The following is a 23,633-nucleotide window of genomic DNA, read 5'->3' as shown; positions in this document are numbered from 1 at the left end:
CGAGAATGTTAATAATTGAGTATATATTATTAACAAAATCAATATTTAAATTTCATTGTTTAAAACTTTTTTTATGGACTGGAAATTTTCATCATAATGAGACTTGTTTACAAAAATTTTAAATTGGTTGAATCGTTAGTTTTCAATTATTAAAACACTTATCTTCTTTTTAAAAAAACTTTTTTGTTTCTATTTAGATTTTTCTTTTATTTTTTTTTTGACAGATTATATATACACTTGTGCTCGGTGGCCAGGAAGACTTTCTCTAATTACTCGTCCGTACCAAATTAAAAATGTATTGTCTCGAAATGTAAGCTGTGATGGCAGGATTATAAAAAAGTTTTTCTTCTGATTATTTTTTTTTTTGTTAACCTTAAATAAAGACAAAAAAAAAAAGAAAAATATAGATCGTCAACTTGAAGTTATAGTTATGGAAAAAACGCAAAAAAAATTTATTCCAAAATTTAAATGGAAATAATTTTTCAATTTTTCTATAAAAAATTGTTTTTCTTTTTTTTTTTTTTTTTATTGTTTTATTTTGAGGAAAATAAATGACCGAATATAATACGGTTATATACAACGAGTATGTATACAATGTATATAGACAATAAAAAATAACGAAGGTAAAAGATAGTTTGATAAAAAAAAATATGAAAAATGAAAAAAATGATGGGTAATAGTAAAACTTTCTCGACATAATGAATTTATAAAAACACGAATGACTTGATAGTGAATAAATCAAGAAATATATACTCATTAATATTTTTATTATTAAATATAAATATGTTAATTTAATTAAACATTTTTTATTGATGTAAGTTTTGATCATAAAAGAGTACATCGTTGTCTATTAAATTCATTTTTAATTAAGATATGATTACTTTTTTTTTAGTTACTTAAAAATTATATTTAATGAATGAAATTTATATAATATAATGGTAATAATTAACTCAATAAATATTATGGTCAAAATATATCTGAAGCTGGTATTAGCAACAAGAACATTAGATATTTTTAAAATGAAAATTTATCATTATAAAAATAATTGAAGCATAGTAACATGTAGACATAATTATATTATGAAAATTTAAAATTTGTCAAAAATTATGACAACAGTATATCAGCATGATAAATAAATAAATATTGAATTTTAAAAATTTATTTATTATTTTTAAATTAACTATTATCATATGCATCTTGGATAAATTCAAAATTTATTTATTTAAAAATTTATTAATTTGTCATTGTATTGTTATTACTCAATGTTATTATTATTTTTTATTCAATTTTTTTTTAATATTTCATCGTTCAATCTATGTATTAAATGCTTGATTATTTTATTTATTTATTCAATTTATTATTATAATAAATCTTTGATAAATTCACAATTTATTTATTTTTTACTTGCTCTCGGATATTTTTCCTGCGGAGCAGTTTTTGAGAAAATTAATTTATTCAAAAGTTATAATTAATCTGTCATTGTTTTGTAATGAGCCAATGTTTTTTTATTATTTAATAATATTAAAATTATATTTTAATTTTTTTTGAATTTTACTGTTCATTTCAAGCGAAAACTAGGATGAGCTCAATTGGAGTTTCAATAGACAATGTACTCTAGAGGTATTCAAGCTAAAAGTTCAACGGAAAAAGGAAACGATACGTTTAGAAGAAGGTAAAATTATGGTTTGGATATTCGGATGACTGATCTTATCGTTTGTTCTCAATTACAATATTACGGTCATAGTGTAAAATTTTCACATTCATTCAAGAAAATTCATACAGCATTTGCGTTAAAATTTATTATTTTGCGATAATAAGCAATTGTATATAACTGCATGAAATGAAATACAAGTATATATGTATATTCATGTTTATATAAATTATTAGTACGATTGTAAAACGTAAAAATTTTTAAAAATTTCAAAATAGGGTCAAGTCCACTATGTTATTTATAATACCGTGAAAAACCAGCATAAATTTCAAAACCACCCACTGAAATATTTTTGAAAAGATAACTTGAACCACTTAACCCTTATGCTCGCATATGTGGATCAAATCCATGCTTGTATAAAAAATTGTCAAACACAAAAAGTATCATCTTAAAAAATCTGAAAAATTTTTTTTAAAAATCATACTTTTCCTGTATTTAATTGAATAACATTATTTCTATATTAATTTTAAATAAATAGTAAATAATTATAATATAATTTCATAATTATTGAACTATTAAAAATTCAAAAATAAATAATAATTATATTTAATTATAAAATTTAAGTATCAAGAAAATAATTTTAAACTAAAAGTTATAATTTACAAATGCTGGTATCTCACTACGAAAACTCCATAAAGTATACTCTATATATAAAGACAAGTGTATATAGCCAGACTATATATTGAACAGTATTGAATCCATGCTGTTCCGAGTATGCGGTCGTGATAGTTAATGTCCCCAGGGTAAACCCGATGGACAGTGTTTTCTACAAGATCTGTTCGTGACCACCAAACTTTGAATGAAATTCAAAAAAATAAAAAATAAATAAAATAAAACCATAAAACAAGTGATCCAATATTAAAAACACAAAATTAAAATAAAAAAAAAAAAAAATTTTAAAAAAAACAAACTGTTTTTAAGTTATAAAAATTTTTTAACAATTTTAATTTTTTATTGCAATTTAAAAATTGAAACGTAAGTTATATATGATCTAGAAAAATATACATTTTTATATTTTTTAAATGAAAAAATAATAATAAAAATAAAAAGCATAAAATAGATGATAAAAAGCTCGTAAAAAATTTTTAACACCTTTGGCAATATAAAAATGAAACAGAGGTCAAGATACTGAGATTGCTTCAATCTTAATCAACAATAGAATAATAATAATAATAAAATGATATTTAAGTTTGAAATAAAGCTATTGACCTAGAACTTTACAATGCTTGATCGACAAAAAACATTAACACCTTCGAGATGTGTACATGAATTTTTTTATTTCTAAAAAAATTGTAAACATCAGAGCAAGAAAAAAAAAAAAACTCCCTCAGTTAATAGTAAACAATTTAATAAATATATAAAAAAAAAAAAAAAAAAAAATAGAGTTGTAAAATTGTTTATATTTTTTAAAAATATTTTATAATTTAATTTAAAAAACAAAAAACTTTATAGAAATACATTCTGACTTATCTCAAACAGTCAGAATTTTTATTTGAATTGTATTATTTTGTTTTTTTTTTCTTTTCGTTACTGATCGACATATAAGAAATATATTTTTTATTCCCATGTGATATTTTTATTTTGATATGTATATGTATATTGAGCAACGAGTTTGTTGGCAAGAAATAAAGTTAACGTGTTCTTTTGCACAATGCTCATTTTTTATACTCGGGGACAGGTATATTGTGCTACTGAGAAGAAAGTATTTTTGTTAAACATTTCATCTACATCGTCAATCATTATTACTGTCACAATAACATCCATATGAAATATTATATACATAATTCGACACAGTGTATATCATATTGAATAGATAAATTGACATTTATGTGTAGCATAAAATTATCCATCAAAAAAAATCAAAATTATATAAATCAAAATAAATATTTCAATATTTTTTCATTTTAAATAATAATCTAAATTTTAATTTTTTTTATTTTTCACCAAGTAGTAATAGATCGTGCTTATTGTGTAGGAAAAAAAAATAAATTTTAAAATTGCTTTTATATTTTGTAAAATATAATTGTTTTTTTTTCAAATGTCAATTAATTATGAGTGAATTGTTGAAGCAAATTTTAATTAAAAAAATTAATAACTCTATTGTTTATTCAAATGAAAAAACAAAAATATAACTAGAGTTTTACGAAAACAATTGTTTAATAATTAATTAGATTTTTTTGTAGAAAAAAAATATGGAAAAATCTACTCCGGAAGTAAAAAAAAATTAAAATCATCCAAAGGTTCCGTTGTCGGATATTTATATACATGTGTTTTGCAAGTTTAAGGATGAACAAAAGTTGTAGAAGTGTAACACCATCACACAACCAACGAATGAGAAAGTTAACAACCAAGTGTTGTAAAGGAAATTCAGTCCAAGCGTTTATCACCTAGTTATTTTTAAAAACCAACTTTAATTTCTATTGAATAAAATTGAAACTAACTAACTTTTTTTTTTTAAAACAAACAAAAAAAACTTTTCATGTAAATTAAATAATAAACATTTATTATCAAAGTAAAATTCATTATTTATTTTAACTATTTTTTTTTTAAATAAACAATTAGTTAATTAATTAGAAAAACAATGTCATAGCTCTAATCAACAAATGAAATAATCATTGAATCATCTACTTTACTTGAAATCTCTCAACGAACATTTACCAACAAATCATCTGGCTTTGATGTCTCTAATCAAACCAACTTTACTTTCAAACATCACTCTATTTTATTCATAAATAAATATTATTTATTTTATTTAAATAACAAAATTTATATTGATAATATTAATTTTATATTATTTTTATTATTTAATAATAAATTATTAATTTACAAATTTATATTTACCATTAAATTCAGTATTTAAAAAAATATATTATTATTCATATTGAAAATCCTCTTATAGTTTATGTCTATTTGTAAATAAAGCTTAATTCAGTGTAATCAATTTTTCAAATTTAATCTTTGTTTGTTTTAATTTTTTATGAGTATATATTTTTTTTATACGTAATTCAATTGTTATAATTTAATTTAAATATTATGATGATTTTAAAAATAGAACTAATAATGCAGCAAAGCTAACATTTGTCTTATTATTTTCAAGTTCAATTGAAATGCTTTTACTGAAACGCAGGGATAATTTTAAAATAAAAAAAATATAAAAAAGTGTCGTACATAAGCACAGTGAAATAGCCTCTGGGAGTAAAAATAAGTATTGCATCTTCAAAACTAAAAAGCTTTTTCATTGCATATTTATTTTCTTATATATATTTATTATTATTACTATTCTCTTTTCTTTTATATCAGCATCTTCGAGTGATCGAGAAGCTAAGTGCATTTCCGATTTCAATCATTAACTATTTTTTTTTTTTTTTCAATTTCAAATAAAATGAATAAATTTATTCATTTTCAAATAATAAATACAATTATTATTTTAATATTCATAGTAGTATTAACATTATTGTTAATCAAACAAATATATATTCATAAATTTGCAGATTCAAAAAAAAAAAAAAAAAAGTTTAAACTTGATAAAACTAAACGAACAGAAAATAGATAAATAAATAAAATGGAACAAAGTAAATTAAGGGTGGGAAAAAAAAACACAAAAAAGATAATGAAAATTCTATAAAATCAGTTGGTGTATGTACAACGATACAAAAATCAAAGCATTTGGTTTGATTAGGAACTCTTTGCCCATGTAAATGTGTGCAAATGTCCAATGTATAACTGAATAACTGCATGCCAAATAGAAACGGACACTGGAGAATTTAAAGAGAGGGTTGAAAATGAAACAAGAGACTTTTCACTGTTAAGTTTTTTTTTTTTTCACCATTATCAGTGCAACCCAACGATTCACATATGGCGTTATATATCAAAAAAGAAAAAAAAAAAAAACATACGTTAAAAAAAAATTGAAATTGTACATAGGTGTTGTATCGAACAATCACGAGAAATAACTATGCATATTGTCAACATAATCCCAAAACGCAATTGTAATGTCACTCTCCAATCCAACGATAATGCAAAGATTTATATAAATCTGATATTTAAAATGAATATGTTTTTTTTATCACAACTAATTCGTCATCCAATAAAATAAAAAAAAAATATATAGGTATATCCATCAGTTCACTTACACATGGGTATTTAAATAATGCCCCACAAAAAAAGTCATTATTAAATAATAAAAAAAATATTATAATTTTAATAAATAAATTCATTAAATTATTTAGTAAATATCACTCACCGGCTGTTGATAAGACGTCAGTCCACGCGGTTCTTGCAACACTAAGAATAAGCACGAGGCAAAGAGCCATCGGTTTATCACTCATTTCACAACGTTCACCGATCGACACGGTGACACTGAATACCACGAGGCTGCACGGACGGCATCCCGACTGAGGTGAACAATATCAAGAACGATGGTCTCAGCGTTGTTGAATTTTTTCGTTGTCGTCACTGATAATAGTAAGTTCATGGTGGTGGTGGTTGTAAATTTGACATGCGCAAACAAACTCACAAGCTCACTTCACACATTCACCTGAAATATAAAAATAATAATAATATATATTTCAAATTTACAGATGTGTTTGATATATATATTGTATGCGTGTATTTAATACAAACAAACAAATGCAGCATTTGTATTAAACCACAGCTCATTCTTCACAAAAAAAAAAAGGAAAAAAGAAATAAAAAAAAAACATGCAAACCCTCACTAATCCTTCTTCCTCATTTCTCATCAATATTGCCATGATAAATTTTACTTTCACATCAATGTGCTGAAAGCATTGTTGCGTGGTGCACGCAAAATTATATGTATATATCCCTTCTTGTTTAGGTACACCTATCATTTATGATCTATGTATCCTTCCTATGAGGTTATAGATTATTGATATATATTGGTATATGTATTTATATATATCAATGCAGTTATATTGTTAATCTATAAATACACATCGTTATTATATTATCCGAAAATAATTTAATTATGTTTTTTTGCTCTAATTAATTGTGTTTTATTTTATACACGCATGTGATGATGCATATTTTTTTTCATAATTAGTGATGTATAATCATTTATTATCATTTTTTTTTTATCATAAAAATATAGATAATTTGGAAAAATTAGATAAATAATTTTATATAGAACCATTTATCAACTGTATAAATTAAAACAGACAATGAAAGTTTTAACCAACTGTGAAGCATCATTGAGGCAAATGCAGTGGAGGAGAGAGAGGGAAAAAAAAGTGCATTACATGGCTCTCATCAGAGCTTCTAGATGGTCAATTTAAGTGAGAAATCCCATACACCCAGCAAGGTGATTTATCATACCTTTTTTTTATGCTATTTTTCTCTATTCATTTATTTTGATCTTTTTTTCGGTAATTCCACAAACATTTTAATGGGATGAAGTTATTATTTTTTAAACTCATACGCGTGTGTATTCAATCGATTTAAAAATAATGATAATAATAAATAAAAATAATAAAGCTGCAGTATCGAGGTATACAATGCAGTGTCTGTGATTCATGCTTGGCTGTCTCACGTGTGGCCAGTGGATAAAGTAACTAACTGGTCGGACATACCACCAAAACTGCCTGTGAATAAATCATTTTTGGAATGAACGTAGCAAACATTAAAATAGTTGCAAAAAATATATATACATGATTTAAAAAATGGATACACAAGCTGGTAAAAACAATATGAAAATGTTTTAATTTAATTATTAGACATTAGTATTTAAATAAATTGTGTAATAAATAATTTTGAATTTACAGTTGCAGTTGCGATACTGTAATGCATATTGAAGTTAAAAAATATTTAGCTAACAAGATTTATCGATTGTGGAAAATGATTAATAACGAGGGGAAAAAATATTAAGTTGATCATGAATTATGAATTTTTTTTTCGATTCTAGTAAAGATCAATTATACATAGGTTTTTCGTACGAACGTGGAACAAAAAAAAAAAAAGGTTATTTAGTAAATAGAGTTGATCTCGAGGCTATTTATATTAATATGAAATTAAATCAATAATTATACACATGAAATAAATAATTATACATTTTAATAACTAAATTAATTTTGAATTGAAAATTAAATTGAAAAGTTTGCGATATTAATTATTGAAAAAATAATATAAATTATTAAATTTTAAGTTATTTTTTATTTTTATATCATTATTTATTTATTAATAAATGTATTTAAAATTTTTCAATAAATTTATTAATTAACAAAATTAATAATTCATCATTTTTGTTTTAAAATTACTGAAAAATTTATAAATTTTTATATGATATAAGTTAACTTGTACGTATTTTAATTTTCATTTTATGTCACGTTGATACAAAATTTCAATATTAAAATATATCCTTGGAATTTTTGTACCTCAAAATATTTAAACTATCTTCAATTCTATAATAATTCATGAGAATTAAATAAATTTAATATTCGAAAAAAAATACACGCACTCAAAATTTATTATTATATATACATGTTAAAAAAAATTCTTGAAATTTTTAACTATAAAATATTATTTTTTCAAATTGTCATAATAAAAATTTTAACATAATTTTATACGTTAAAAATATCAAAAAACATCAGGAATTTTCAACGAAATTTTTGACGGATTTATTGTTTGTGGTTGGTGTGAATAAAAAAATGATAAAAAATAAAAAAAATGTTATGATTTACTGTGAATGATTTGAGTGTATAAATATTGTTGATAATGAAAATATCAGTGAAACATTAAGCGGATTTAGTATGTCACCAATAAATCAGTGTATAAATAAATTAACGTAAATTTTTTGAATAACAATAAAAATAATATTTTGTTTTATTTAAAATATGTTTACAAAATGAAAAAAATAAATAAATAAAATAAAAGTCTATCAAAAAAATAAAAAAAATAAAACGGAAGCGTCATGGGGATGAATAATATTTCTTGGGAGGGGTGTATGTTGAAAGCGTGAATTTACAATTTCTCTCGGTATATAGCATATGGAGAAATGTCTTCAAGACGTAGATAACGTAAGTTTTTGTCGGTTGAGTATTCTAAGGCGTGTCTCAAAGACTCCATGGCGCCAGAAGACGCACTGATATTCTGACTTCCAAAAGTATCAAAACTAACTAAAATTTGTGTGTATATAACATCTGCAGTATATGCAATCACAAATTTATTTTTTAAATTTGAAAAAAAAAATTTCAAGCTTTTTTTTTATTATATTTAAAAAGATTATAACAGTATTATTAATTTTTTAAATTAATCTTTTTTTTAATTTATTTAATTTTTGCATTTTTAATGGCACAGCATACACTTGAATTTTTTTTTTCTTGAAAATTATAAGTATATCGTTATTTCACCCCCAAAAACGTGCACTAGTTGGCTAAAATTTTTCAAGGATATATCGCGAAATGATCATAATCATCCACCTTCTAAAAAAATTCAAAAAAAATTGCAATAAATTTAATTTAAAAAGTTGCAATCATTTCAAAAATTATTCAGTGCTTTTTTATGTCATATAAAATATTTTCTCTCAAATTTTAATACATAAAAAAAATTATTAAATATTTATGAATAAGAAATTTTTAAAATATAAGTAAGAGACAATGTTGATATTTCTTTTTATATAAAAAAATATAAAATAAAAAAACATTTGAGAATTATTGGAAAATTTCAAGTGTCATTCAGTTTGAAAGGTGCTATTATCACAAAGAGCAAACAGACAAGCAGTGTACAATAGAAATAAAATAAAATAGTACACACATTTTTGAAAACAAGTGACAGATATAACGAGTCCTTATCTAAAAGATGACAGTATCATTCTTTATATGTGCTTTTACTTGTTCACACATCTCAATTAACCTGTCATATACTTTAGAAGTGAATTTCATTTATTTATTTATTTTTTATTATTATAGAAACAATAGAAAAAATATTTAATATTTAGTAAAAGAAGTAGAAATTATTTTCCAACAATTTACTTGAAAGTTTTGTACAAAAAAAAAATGATAAAATTCATTTTTAAATATTTTATTTATAAATTTTTTCATTTCAATTATAAAATACACTTAAAATTTTATACCTCATGACAATGATTTATATTTTTTTTCTATTGGAAAATATCATCGTCAATATGAACGAACTCAAACGAGTAAATATCGTTGCAAGTAATCTCAGAATATTACTAAGATTATTGAGCATAAAAATGATTGCTAGTACGACAAGAAAAATGAAAAAGCACGTATTGAAATTTTGCTGTGGAATTATATTTCAATATCCAGTAGATTATATAGCTCGATGAAAGAATAATATAACAATAATAATAAATACAGATAATAATTTAAATTTATAATTTTAATTTTTTTTTAGCTATATATTTTGGAATTAAATTGAAAATTTATTCACAAATTCAATATGACATATCTGTAGCCACTATATATAAACCACCAGATAAACGCATAAACCCACGATTGTGATATTCAACACGGTGCATGTGTATTCAAAAGCTAATTCAAAACGTTGATGAGATGACTGATTTCAGCTATAAGCTGATGAGCACCATCGACAATTCAACGAGTAAAATTAATTTCTTTTGATCCCTTATTTTAAATTTTTTTTTCCAGTATACACAACGATAATTATCCATTCACTTGAACTACTCAAACAAAATTGTTTTTTTTTTTTTAAATTTTTAATTTTATTTCTCATTATAGAGTTTGAAATTATATATAGTTAAAATTTTAACAAATTATAATTTGCATACGTTGTAGTAACACAAAGTTAAAACAAAAAAAAATATATAAAATCAACGAAATGTGTGAATATTTATTAATTGTAAATTAATTGTGTAAAAATTGAATTGAAAAAAATATTCTTTTATGTTATAAAATACTGAAACAATCAAAGAATATAAAGCATTTTGTATTTGAATTTATAAAACGAGGTATAAAGCCAATACTCGGTTGAATGGCATTGCGATGAATTTCCTACATCGTCGCGTTTTTTAATAGCTAAAATTTTAAATATCATTTTTTTTTAAATTTTTTATCTTTATCTAGCTACTCTATATTACTCGGAGCATAGAGATATTCTCGACCACATTGACTCGGCATTTGAAAATATCGATATAACATAAAGAAAAAACATCTGGCTTTTGCATGAACAGTCAGAGTATTTACCGGTCAATAACAGAGTTTTGTAGGTGACTAAAGGTAACCAGAAAAAATATATATATATTTTTTTTTTTTCTCATACAACTGGAGACGACGCATCGTGCTAGAGACTGCAAGACAATAACCAGCTATAACTTTTTTTTAAATTTCAATCGTGTGGTCTCTCTTCATGACAGCAAACAAATAAAAGAAAAAAAAAAAGAAAAAAAAATATCTCGTTTTAATTAAACCAACGTATTTTATTTATTTTTTTATTTTTATAGATTTTTATTTTTTTTTATATTTGAATAGTTTTTATCTATGAAATAGAACAATTGGTAAAATATTCACCGTCACGTTATCAGACAAAATTCAAAAGGTAACATTTTAAAATAGAACTTTCGCTAGAGTGATGATTGAGAACAAAAAAAAATCTCAAAACAAAAAAGCTAAATGTGTTTTTTTCATTTTGTAAATTTTTATTTATTTTTATTTATTTATATTTTTGATGCATGTAGAGAGTACATCAATAGGTGAACAGAGGCGTAACCCGACACAAGTTGAAATAAATCCTGTGAGGTTTCTATTGAGTTGACACGTGTCGCTGATTTCAATGCGTCGGATGTTGCTTATCATGCGTGAATTTTTATTTATTGCTTCGTCGAGTGATGTTAAAATATATATTGATTGAACAAGAAACAAAATATTTTCATACATTTTCTTTTTATCAAAAACGAGTAATTTAAATTTAATATATTAATTATTTTGTATGTTAATTTAAAATATATAAACCATGTATAAATCAATTGATTGAATATTAAAATGATTATCAAACTTTTAAATTGTTGTAATTAAATGTTATTACTATTTAATTAATTTTTTTTTTATTCATTATTTAATCTGAAAGTTTGAAAAAGTTAATTATTGTATTTTAATAGAACAAAGTGTGTAATTAAAATGTATGATTATATTTTTTCATTCAGAGAGATTATATGGATTTAATGAAATTTGATATTTCTATGTTTTTAATTTATATAATAATAATTTATAAAAATATATAATGTCGTAAAAAAATGCTGACGGGTGGATGGAATAAAAAAAAATATAGTAAAGTAATTGTCAAGTATTATTATAGTCACTGTGAAATTTTCACTCACGTTATGTAATTTTATTTTAAAATTTTGAAAAATAACTTACTCGCGCAAATTAAATATAAATTTTTTTGTTATTTTTGGAATATAAAATTAAATAAATTGAATTTTATATTAAATAAATTGGTAGAGTTTATTTTTTGATAATATTATTCATTTTTTGATTAACAATATTATGAAAATATTTATTTTTAGAATTATATTCAAATTATTTAAGTGGAAGAATATAAATATTAAAAAAAAAAAATAAAATCAATACGAAATTATTTTTATAATTATTCATAAAATTAAGGTCATCGTATGAAAATAATTCCAAATTTTTTTTTAAATTAATTTTTAAATATACAAAAAAATTTTAATAATATAAATGCTTTTTTTTTATCAATAATGAATATTTTTGGTTTGTAAAAATAATTTATAATTGAATTTTCAATGATTAGCACAGTGTTATTATAAATATATTTAACGGACGCATGATAAAAAAAAAAATTTATGAAATGATTGAAAAAATTAATTAGAATATTTTCAATTTTAATTCATTTTTTTTCGTTTATTTATTTACTTTGAATATTGATTTTCAACGAATAAAGATAGAAAAAAATTGATACTATTTATTTATATAATATTTATTCATATAAAAAAAATTTATGGTAGAATTGAAAACAACAGTTGTAAGTTATTCCATATTTTATTTATATACAGCTCGTAAAATCTTGAAAAAACTATATATAATTTTACAAAAGAAAATTGTTTACAAAATCTCTATTTTCTTTTTTTTTTTTTAATATAGGTATATATACGGCTAGTATGATTCAACTAAAACAATACCTATGAACGTAAAAAATATACGCTTCATTCAGCAATACCTCAGGCTATGGTGATAAAAAAAAAAAAAAAAAAAACAATATGAACAGTCAAAATTTTTTCATACTCATCAACTTTACTCTGCGGTTTGAAAATTTATTTAAATATATGCAAATTCGTTTTTAAAAATGAAAATTATCAATTGAACAACAAATAAAGAAAAAAAAAAAAATTTCAGCTACGTAACAAAATTATTCTACTGTATAAGCGGAGTAATATTGAAATTAAACATTTGAGAAAAAAATTAAAATGTTGTATCACTTCGACTCTTTCAATTTTTATGAAATATATACTATATGAGTATTCTCATGAATTAAAATCTAACGTGAAGATTATATATTTATATCTATCAAAGAATTTTTTTATAAACTTTGTAAATTAATATTTTTTATATATGAAATTTAAAAATATATATTTATTTATTTTTTTTTATTTATTTCCTAAAATTTTAATTCTCTTGATTACTAAATAATTTTACTGGAAAATTTGAAGTTTTCATATATCAAATGACACAAAGAGTTTATATTATAATAAAACATTTTCAATTTATTTTCAATTCGATTCTATAATAATGGCTTACTAAAAATCACACAAATAGTCATAAAAAAATGCCTGCAATTTCAAAACATTCTTTAACGATACAATAAAAAAAAAAACAAATAAATAAATAAACAAACAAAAAGCGGAATGATGTTTTACAAAAATAAGAAAAAAATTTATTTTTTGTGTTATTGACAGCAACATCATTATTTCGTCAAAATTAAATTTTAACCATCAAGTGAATATAGTCAATATTTAGTCAGCCATTTTAGCAATATGTTAACCACCTTTGTATAAATTTAATTTAAATCAAATGAAAATAATATAAAAAATATTTTTCAATGCAATTTTTTCAAATAATAAATAACAGTTTTCCATGAAACCAAATACTTTTTTTTACAAATAATTTGATAAATATAACGTATTCAAAAAAATCCATTGTAAAATTTGTATTCAGTTCAGCTTAAAATAAATAATTTAAAAAATTCCACAAAATTATTTTGTAAAAGTAAATTGATTTGATATTAATTAAACATTGTAAAAAATATATAATTAAACTTTTTAAATAATCTAAAATTTATTATTCCAAGAATTAATATCCACTTGCACATTGCTGATTGTCTTTTTTTCATCAACTACTGTTTACTTCATAATAATGAAAAAAATTCAATAAATATTATCAGAAAATACATGAATTTTATTTATTTTCATGTTCAAATAAAATACATATTAAAAAAGATTTAAATAAAAGGGAAAAAAAAAAAATAAATAAATACCTTTATATTTTTTAAAATAATATTCTAGCTTGTTTATTATTGGTTATCGATTATCGGATAATTCGTGAGTGTATAATTTGAATTGACGGATATTGAATATAGTAGTGTATTATGAGTTGAATCGTATCGACCAACAAAGGCAATATCAGTATAAGCAGTGCCATATATGTATGAACATTGACAGCGTCAAAGTCGTTTGTATCGTTTGAAGGGTCAAAACGTTAGTTTTCGTATAATACTGTAAAGGAATATATATGTATATGTATAACCGAGTGACGTTGATGGTACTGACACACGTTTTAGTGAAAGCTACCCCTTGCATTCCATAGTTTAACCTCGTTATATATGTTGAACAAGAATTTTACAAAACCAAACTAACCTTAAGGTTGCACATTGTGTGTATATTTCTGTCTAACAAAATATATAACTTTGCTCTTTCTCATCTTAACATACTTTTAATATTCTCCAAAGGATTCACATCAAAATAAGACCCTATTGAGTTTACACAAATTTAATTTTCATATCACGTTTTTAACTCAAACTTTAAATTAACTTGTTAAGCTATTTTTAATTTTTTGTATTTATATTATTACAATGTAGAGTTAGATAATATTTTTTTTTTCTTTTGTTATTACAAGTTGTTAACTGTAAACAGCACTTAGTACTTGATTGATGTACTAAAATAGACTAAATTTATGTATCGAAGAGAAAGGTTCGCGAGTGCCCATCATCTACTAGTTAATTTCTACAACCCCATAGGTGTACACTCACTTAGTCAATGTCGAGGTTTACATATATACGAGCCTACCTACCTCAAAGTTACATTTTCCAAATTGGGTTTGTCAACAGTGTCTAATTGCCCTCGAGAATATTGCTCAACTGTAAAGTAACTCATATAATTAGACTGTCGTATAACATCTATGCTGAATTGAATTATTTCCATGTACAATAAACAATAACTCCATAATAATTGAAACAATATAAATATAATAAAACAATAACTCAACTTTCAAATGATGAAAATGTATTTAAATTTATATAAAAAAATATTGTTTATTGTTTAGCTTAATGTGTAAGGATAAATTATTAAACTTGAAATTTATTTAACTCGTGCAAATCGATAGTTGTTGTATTATCTTTCTTTTATTTTACAAGAAAAAATTCATGGTAAAATTTTAACTCTCGAATCATCTTCAATCAGCTGAAAAATTCTATAATTGAAGTGCCATCAAGTTTTTTTTTACTTGATTCATTTTATCACTGTATAACGGTTTAACAAAAAAATAAAAAAAAAAAAAACAATGTATCTTAGAGAATTGTCTATATATATATTTTTTTTTAGGGTTGGAAAATACAACAATGCTCTGTTTAGTGATTTTCCCAACGAGCTGATTCAATAAAAATAAAAGAGAAAAATTTAAATTGCGAAAATTTCATGCGGAGTACTCGAATAATAATGAAGGTATTTACATTCAGACAAAAAACTCGGTTCACAATTTTACTACAGTAGAAATTTAAACTAGCATAATGCATATTAGATAAATTTTGATAAATATATTGTCCACTTAATGTTTAAAAATAAAAATATAAAACAAACATAATTTTAATTGACCTTGATTGAAAAAAAATTTCAACTGAAAAAAGGCAAAAAACCAATAAAAATAGGCGTGACAATTTTTATTCTTTTACTATACACGAAAAAAAAAAATCAATGGTTATTATTACGGATTACGATGAAAAAATATTTTAGCCTTTTGAACAAATATTTTTTTCGAAATAAAAAAATATATCCCACAGTGTAAATATATTTTGTTTCATATATGTAGACTGTAAAAAACTCAAATGAAAATTATTCATTTAGTTTCGTTTTTTTTCTGTTTTTTAAAAAACCGAATAACGTTTTTAAATTGAAATTTTGTTTGTTTTAATTATTGAGATTTTTTTATTTTTATTTTATTTATAACAGAAATAATAATCTAAGGTAAGTTTGTATATCGGGAAATATGTAAGCCATCAAATTAAATATACAAACGAAAGCTCCCGGTAAATTTTCAAAGTACAACAAATACTCATGGGTAATAATTATTTCAAAAGTTAAACTTTTCGTAGTATAATGTCAATTATTGAAACGAAATAATTATTACATTTTAAATTAATATTTTTTTATAATTAATAAAAATTCATCAACAACTTTATAAGCTTCTGAATTTTATAAAAAATAAATCAAGATAACTTTTTACTTTAATTATAAATAATTACAAAGTTTTAGTATAATTTCCAATTTACCAAAATTCATTGAATGATTTATTTAATTTAATTAATATTCTGTAGAATTAAAAATACAAAATTCAACACTGATAGGTAATAAAGATATTAACAAAAAAATAAGTCGAAAAATTAAAGAAATTTTTAACGTATTTTTCGTTATTTCGAACGAGACTGTGGAGGGCTCGTTAAATTTAATCGTCGACTCTATTTACTAATGATTGACGTATAAAATCATGTTGGTATAATTTGAATCACCTCGACACTAACTTCACAATTCAATTAATTTTTTTTCATTTGATTAGAAATTTAACAATAAAAACAAAAAAAAGGCCACGAAAAAAAAAACATAAAAAATATGTTTTCTTTAAATATATTTTTGTTAAATAAAAATAAATATTTTCACTCGAAAAATTGATTTAAAAATACATGCATAATTTATGAATAATAAAGATTGTAATTTATTGAATTTTTTTTATTTTATTTTGCTTGCCATTAATAGGCTATTATTTTTGCTTTCGTAATTTTTAGTTTTTTTATTTTTGTAAGAAGGCAGTATATTTAATACGAAAAAAATCGTGAAAAAGTCAGCATGAGTTTCTGATAATTGGGAAATAACTTACGTCACTTGAATATAAGAAAAAAAAATGGTGAAAAAAATATAAAAAAAAATGAAAAGTGACTGGGCGCGTCGACCTCACAAGTGGTAAACGCTACGCTCCGTCGGTTAAAGGGTCAATAATGAATCGTAGCTCTTGCTAAAATACACATTGTATTGTACAGTATATATATGGTTAACACTATTTGAGTGTATATATTGTAACCGGGCACCTTGCTGAAGTATAATATATCCACCGCGACTTTGGTCACGCTTGGAATGAATGCTCTCGTATATACAATCAGGGCAAATAAGATGGAAGAGAAACATTATCCACTGTAGCAGTTTGATACCTTGAGATGTTTTAGTATAACATTAAATTCACCTTCAATCACTTTGGTGACAGACTATATTTTTTATATTTTCTTCTAATACATTACTCAATAAATAATAGATTCATCATAATTTTGTTTCACCAAAAAAAGTTGCAAGATATTCTTCTTTTCCCCACGAAAATAATACCCAACAACTTCTCAAAATCTCAATGAATTTTTTATCATACAGAGGAATGTTTTTCAAATAATTTATTTACACTTTTATTCATTAATAATGATGGACCTTTTGTGTGTCCACAACTAAACTATTCAATTGTTTCAAATGTACGTGTATGTAAATACAGCTTCACGTTCTTTTGTCTATTTAATTCTAATTACCATCATCAGTCGAAAGACCAACAAAATTAATTTTAAATTAAAAAAATACAGTTTGTTTTCAAATAGCCAGTCATTACACAAAGTAAACTTTTGTTTTTGGAGTATAAAAAATATTTATAGATTATATTATTATTTAAAAATCATAAGTATCGCAACTTAAAAAAATTGATCGATAGTTAAAAAATTACCTACACACGCAGTGATATCATTTTTCATTGTTTTTTTTTTATTTTTTCAATTTTTTTTCTCTTTTATTTTATTTTTTTTTATCATAGTTAACCAGGCTTTGTCGCGTCAGCAGTTGCGTTTTATAGGAAAGTCATTAGCCCCGTTACTTATAACGTTGTGACTGATATAAAAAATATGGTAACGTATTCCCTCGAGAGCTGATGCGTAGACGGATATATATCGTTTTTGGCTCGAATCACATACTGCTATGCTATATCTAACGGCAATAACACCAAACTCTCTTTGCCCTAAAGCATATTGATGAAATGGACATTTGCAACGATAAATTATTATATCACACCGACCATTGGTAAAATTTTGAGACTTCCAATTTTTCTATATATCCATAAAATACATATAGATATGAATGAATTAACATGAAGTAATGAATTTAATGAAATGCGGTTGACTATTTAGTATATATTATTGCGCACAGCCCACAGGTATATATTTGAAATGTGTTCATTCTATATTTTAAAATATCGACATGTGTATGCAATTTTAATTATACTGACTAGTCAAAACATAATTTTGAAATGTATATTAATCTGTTTACTGCCAAATACGACAGTCAATGAGCGTTGAAGACTGTCAAAGAGGGTAGAAAAAAAATAACATCGGAATTTTAGAAATGACATAATAGTGCTATTTGACTTGCTAAATTTATAATTCTGGAAAAAAAAATATTCTACCGGGATTTTTTGTGGCCAAATTAATGAGAAACTTTTCTTCTATTATCCTGTAAATTTTCGAAAAAATTCCTCATTCCGTTACTAGAAAAAAAATAACATTGAAATCTTGAAAATGACATAAAGCATAAAGTGCTCGACAGTGAAAGACGGTCGATGATGGTTTAAGTCAGTAAACTGATATAGTTGGATTTAAAAAACTCAAAAATAATATTATTATACTATCTTGATTATTTTGTTAAATTGTATATAGCAATTTGTAAAACGATTGATTTTAAATGTTAAATAATGTTCTGATACCTACAAAGTATTTTACCTTGAATATAATTTTATTCTCAACAAAATTCTAGCATATTATATCGATACTGAAGAATTATCGGAAAATTGTAAACGATATTGAGTTTCATCAATTAAGCTGGACATGATATAATTTAATAAATAAAAGTTCAAAAGTATAGAGAGATGACAAGAGCAATAAGATCCATACTTGGGCAAATTTATCGCAATTATATCATTTTTTAAAAGCGTTTGATTTCATCCACATGATATCATCAGCAAGTAAAAATTATATCATACTATAGACAGATAATTTTTATTGATCACATATTGATGTCACCACATAAAAAAAAAAAAAAAAAATTGTGTCAAACCCATCGAATTATTAATGATCATAAATTTTTAGTTTATTTCTTTATTCCATAATTTTTTATAGAGATCATGAAATCACTTTTAAATATTTTCTTTATAATAATACAAGGATATAAACTAAAATCTCGTAAATAAAAGCCAGCAAAAAATAAATAAATTCTCAGATTATTCTAAAGCATTTAAGCATAAATCATACGGTTTACTTAGTGAAAATACATCAACCTACAAAATGTAAAACACAACATAACCTCTTTTACTGTCGCTCAAAATGAGAATTATTCTCTTTGACTCAGTATATCTTTAGTCTTTGGTGACTCGTTCTTTGCTTTCATTATCACTTTTAACTCCCCCTCTGACCATCTACCCGGTTGTCTAGTATACTTCTCTTTACTTTTTTTTTTTTTTTTTTATCTCTTTTCAATGCTTGTGCAAAGCCACATCATTCAAAGTGAAAAACAAGCCAGTCATCTGCCCGTGAAATAACTATCTACACAAAATTCACAAATTTCAAGCTTTTAACACTCAACTTTGATCGTATTTTTTTATTTTTTCCATTATACTGGAATTTTAATCCTTCTGTTATTTGTTAATAAAAATAAATAAAAAAAAGTGTAAAATATAAAAATCAAATTTATATTTTATTTTACATGATTTTTTATATATATTTTATTTATCCATAAATAAAAATTTATAAAATCATATAAATTATTATTTTTATGCATAAATAAATACAAACAAATTATTTTTTAATTTATACATATCCATATAAAATGATATATTATTTTTTTTTAATTTATTTTTCATTACGTATAGAAAATTTAGCTTTGATTTTTGAATTATCTCATCTGTGTATGGTCAAAAATAAAATATTCTACGTTAATCAATTGCGCACTCTATTCGATGAATTTGTCATCGTTTGAATCACACACATATATATATTTATTGCATCGGAACTGAATCCAATAAATATTTAGTTGCTCTATTGGCGTTTCCCGCGCGTTGTCGCCAAATCAAGATATATACACATTTCGTCTGATTGAGACGGCAGATAAATTTTTTTTCCATCATTGTTATATTGAAATTGTAAAAATAAAAATAAACATATTGAATTTAAAAACGAACGAGAATCATGAATATTTTTTTTTTCTATTTATTATTTTTTTATTTTATAATTGAATTTTTTATTTTCAATTTTAATTATTTTTATTAAAATATTTTTATCATTTTATTTATAGTTTTGAGAGGCAAGCTTGATGAACGTAAATCTCTATCTATATATAAAGTAAAGGATGCAGTAAATTACTCTGACTTGGATGAAACATTATTGACAAAATCGACGAAGCATGACAGGACATTTCACGAGATGTCGTATAGTATTCGTGCGCATTACAACAACTCTTATGCCCTTTATCTCAAAACAAGATGATGGTTTTAGGGCTTTAACACTCTGGTCACGTACTTCAATGAAATAATCTCAACATGGACTTACTCGTACGCGTTGTTCAAACAATTTTTAAAGAAAAGTTCATATATATATTTATGTCTGTTTCAATATGTACTCATATGATGTGCAAGTTTTATATATTTATTCTAGCAGTAACTTGAGTAAACGAAAGGTTTATGATTTTCATATTTCATTTTCAAATAATCGTTAACTACATCAACAAATTATCAAGTATAACATTTCAAATATTTTTACAAAAATAATATTGATATATTTAATAATTTTTAAAACAATTTTTTATGATTTTATCAGCAAATTATTGAAACAACAAGTTTTAGTAAATTTAGTTGAAAAATTATTTGAAACTTTTAAAATAATTTAACATGTAGATTTTTTTATTTTTTCAAATAATTTTATCCGGTTATAATAATTATGCTTACATGCATAATTATGAAATAATTTTTTTTAATAGAACAATAAACAAGATGCTCATTGTTGTGTATATAAATATTTGTTTGTTAAAATGTTTAATACTGTGTACATAAAATGTAAAAATATATTTACATTTAAATATTTTTCTAACATGTTTTTATCATTTGTATTTACATAAAGTCTATGTTATAAACTGATAATAATAATAATGACAAAGCTGAAGATGTGAGTTTCAAAATTGAATCTGAATTTTTATAGAAAAAAATATTTAAAATACGTGCAAGTATTTATCTGACCGGGATATAAATGTAAAAGCAGTAAATGAAAAAAAAAAAAAATACAAAAGGTTCTGAGAATTTTATTTATTTAATTTTCTAATTAAACTATTATTAATTATTAAAGAAAAATAAAATAACTGACCCATGCAAATCTTTATAAAAGTCAAGATATCGATTTGCTTGCGAAAGTTGCGTCAGCGAGAAAATATTTTTATATACACCTTTTTATTTTATTTTTTCATTTACTTCTCTCTCTCTCTTTCTCAACACTTGAAAAGCGGAGAATCAGGTATAAAGTTTTTCCGAGCAAAAGTTTTAGCCAAAAGAATTCTTTAGGCTTACGTGTATTTTTGCTGGATAGTTTGTATTTTATTACAACCGCAAAAAATATATATTCATTTTTAAAAAAATCATTTTATTTTATGTTCAAATATTTACTCAATATTCAAGGCTATTTGTCAAATATTTTACAAAAACGATTTTTAATTTTTACAACATTTCATGTCAATTTTTATAATCACAATTTATGCAAACTCTTGTGATTATTTATCGCATCGATGTTATCACACGACTGTTAAAATTAATTGACACAAAAAATTGTGCAAATATGATAACATTCCGACAATAATATAAATTATAAATTTAATTCAATATAAGTCAAGGAAAATAATATGAAATATAAAAATTATTATTATCAAACATAATTATTTTAAATGAAAAAACCAAAATTAAATAATAATAATAATAGTATTCAGTGTTGTACTTGAAAATTAAAAAAATTAAATGAAAAAAGAGCCCTCAAGATTTTCGCTAAATAGCTGTGTGAATAAAATTTTATAAAAAAAGGATAATAACTTACCAAGCGTCTGCTGACAATTCTCTTCTCCCACTCGACGTGTACACAAATTTATACCACTGACTTTTCCTGTAATTATAAAGCGTGATAAATTAACAAAGAGGTTGAATGAACACACAAAAAAAATATATATATATATAGGTATACATAAAAAAACTCTCGTCATATATAAAAATAAATGAATAAATAAATAAATAAATAAACAAACAAAATACCTGAAATAATTAATTTTTATGGAAGAACAAAACTTGTTTGTTTATATAGTATAATAATAATAATAATAATAATTCTAGAAAAATTAATATTAAGGTATGAATATTAAAAGAAAATAAAAAACTATTAGTACAAATTTTATATTTTAAAATCAAAAGAAAATACGCATATGTACAATTAATAAACAAACAATAATTCCATTGAGTTCTTAATGGAAAAAAAAATATATAAATGTATTATGAATTTATAATAAAAAAAAAAGCACAAACTTACATCAAAATAAATTTTTTAAATAACGAAAAATATAGATGAAAGGATCTTTGATCAGTTTAATAAAATATCAAAGTATAAAAAAATATATTATGATTTTGTATATATACAAAAAGATGAAGCTTACATTGACAAAACCATCAATGATCGACGGGAATCAATGATATATTAAACATGATATAAAACCTGTTAGCATGGTTACTTTGTATATAAATATACCTTGAAAAGAGATAATAGAGCTTTTCATACTGTTTGTGGACACACATATAAATATATAAAAAAAAAAAATTGTAAAAATAAAAGTAAATGACAGAAGAAAAGTGTTGTAAAAGTATAATCAAAGATAAGAGCTTTTATGAGGGTTTTGAATTGATCTAAAATGACGGCTTTCTTGATACTTAATCATTTCATATGTTGACTTAAAAATTGCTTTTATCGTTTTTATAGCTTTCAAATAAATATTTAACTTTATTTTATTTGTATTTTTTTGGAATTATTATTATTACTATTTTAATGAATAAATAAATATAATTTCAATGAAACTTTAATAGAAATGGAACAAAATTAATTTTATTTTTATTTTGTTTGTTATATCTTTAAACAGATGTTTATCATTTAAATGTTTCTAGTCAATTATTTTAAATAATAAGACATTTTGTGTAAATGCGTATTTGAAAATTTGAATTGTTATAGTGGTAGAAATTTTACGTTATGATTAAAGTTTTTGATTTATTGGTAGAATGGCTCGTTCTCAAAATTTACATCAATGAAGTACGGTAACTTTATTAGATATAATATAAGA

The 23,633-nt window shown here is 22.9% G+C and overlaps 1 protein-coding gene across 1 annotated transcript in view; it reads right to left on the bottom strand.

Moving 5' to 3' along the window:
- The window catches only part of LOC122848339 (lachesin-like), a 75,624-nt gene extending 53,212 nt beyond the window's left edge, over nucleotides 1–22,412 (bottom strand). The window contains exons 1-2 of the mRNA XM_044146336.1: nucleotides 22,352–22,412; nucleotides 5,955–6,248 (exon numbers count right to left, since the gene is read on the bottom strand). Of these exons, the coding sequence (XP_044002271.1) occupies nucleotides 5,955–6,039 (85 nt within the window). The 5' untranslated portion in view covers nucleotides 6,040–6,248; nucleotides 22,352–22,412. The remainder of the gene's footprint in view (nucleotides 1–5,954; nucleotides 6,249–22,351) is intronic.
- Nucleotides 22,413–23,633: the final 1,221 nt, after the last annotated feature.

The sequence above is a fragment of the Aphidius gifuensis genome, linkage group LG2 (genome assembly GCF_014905175.1).
Source record: "Aphidius gifuensis isolate YNYX2018 linkage group LG2, ASM1490517v1, whole genome shotgun sequence".
Taxonomy (NCBI): Eukaryota; Metazoa; Arthropoda; class Insecta; order Hymenoptera; family Braconidae; genus Aphidius; species Aphidius gifuensis.
This window is presented reverse-complemented; position numbering and strand designations above follow the sequence as displayed.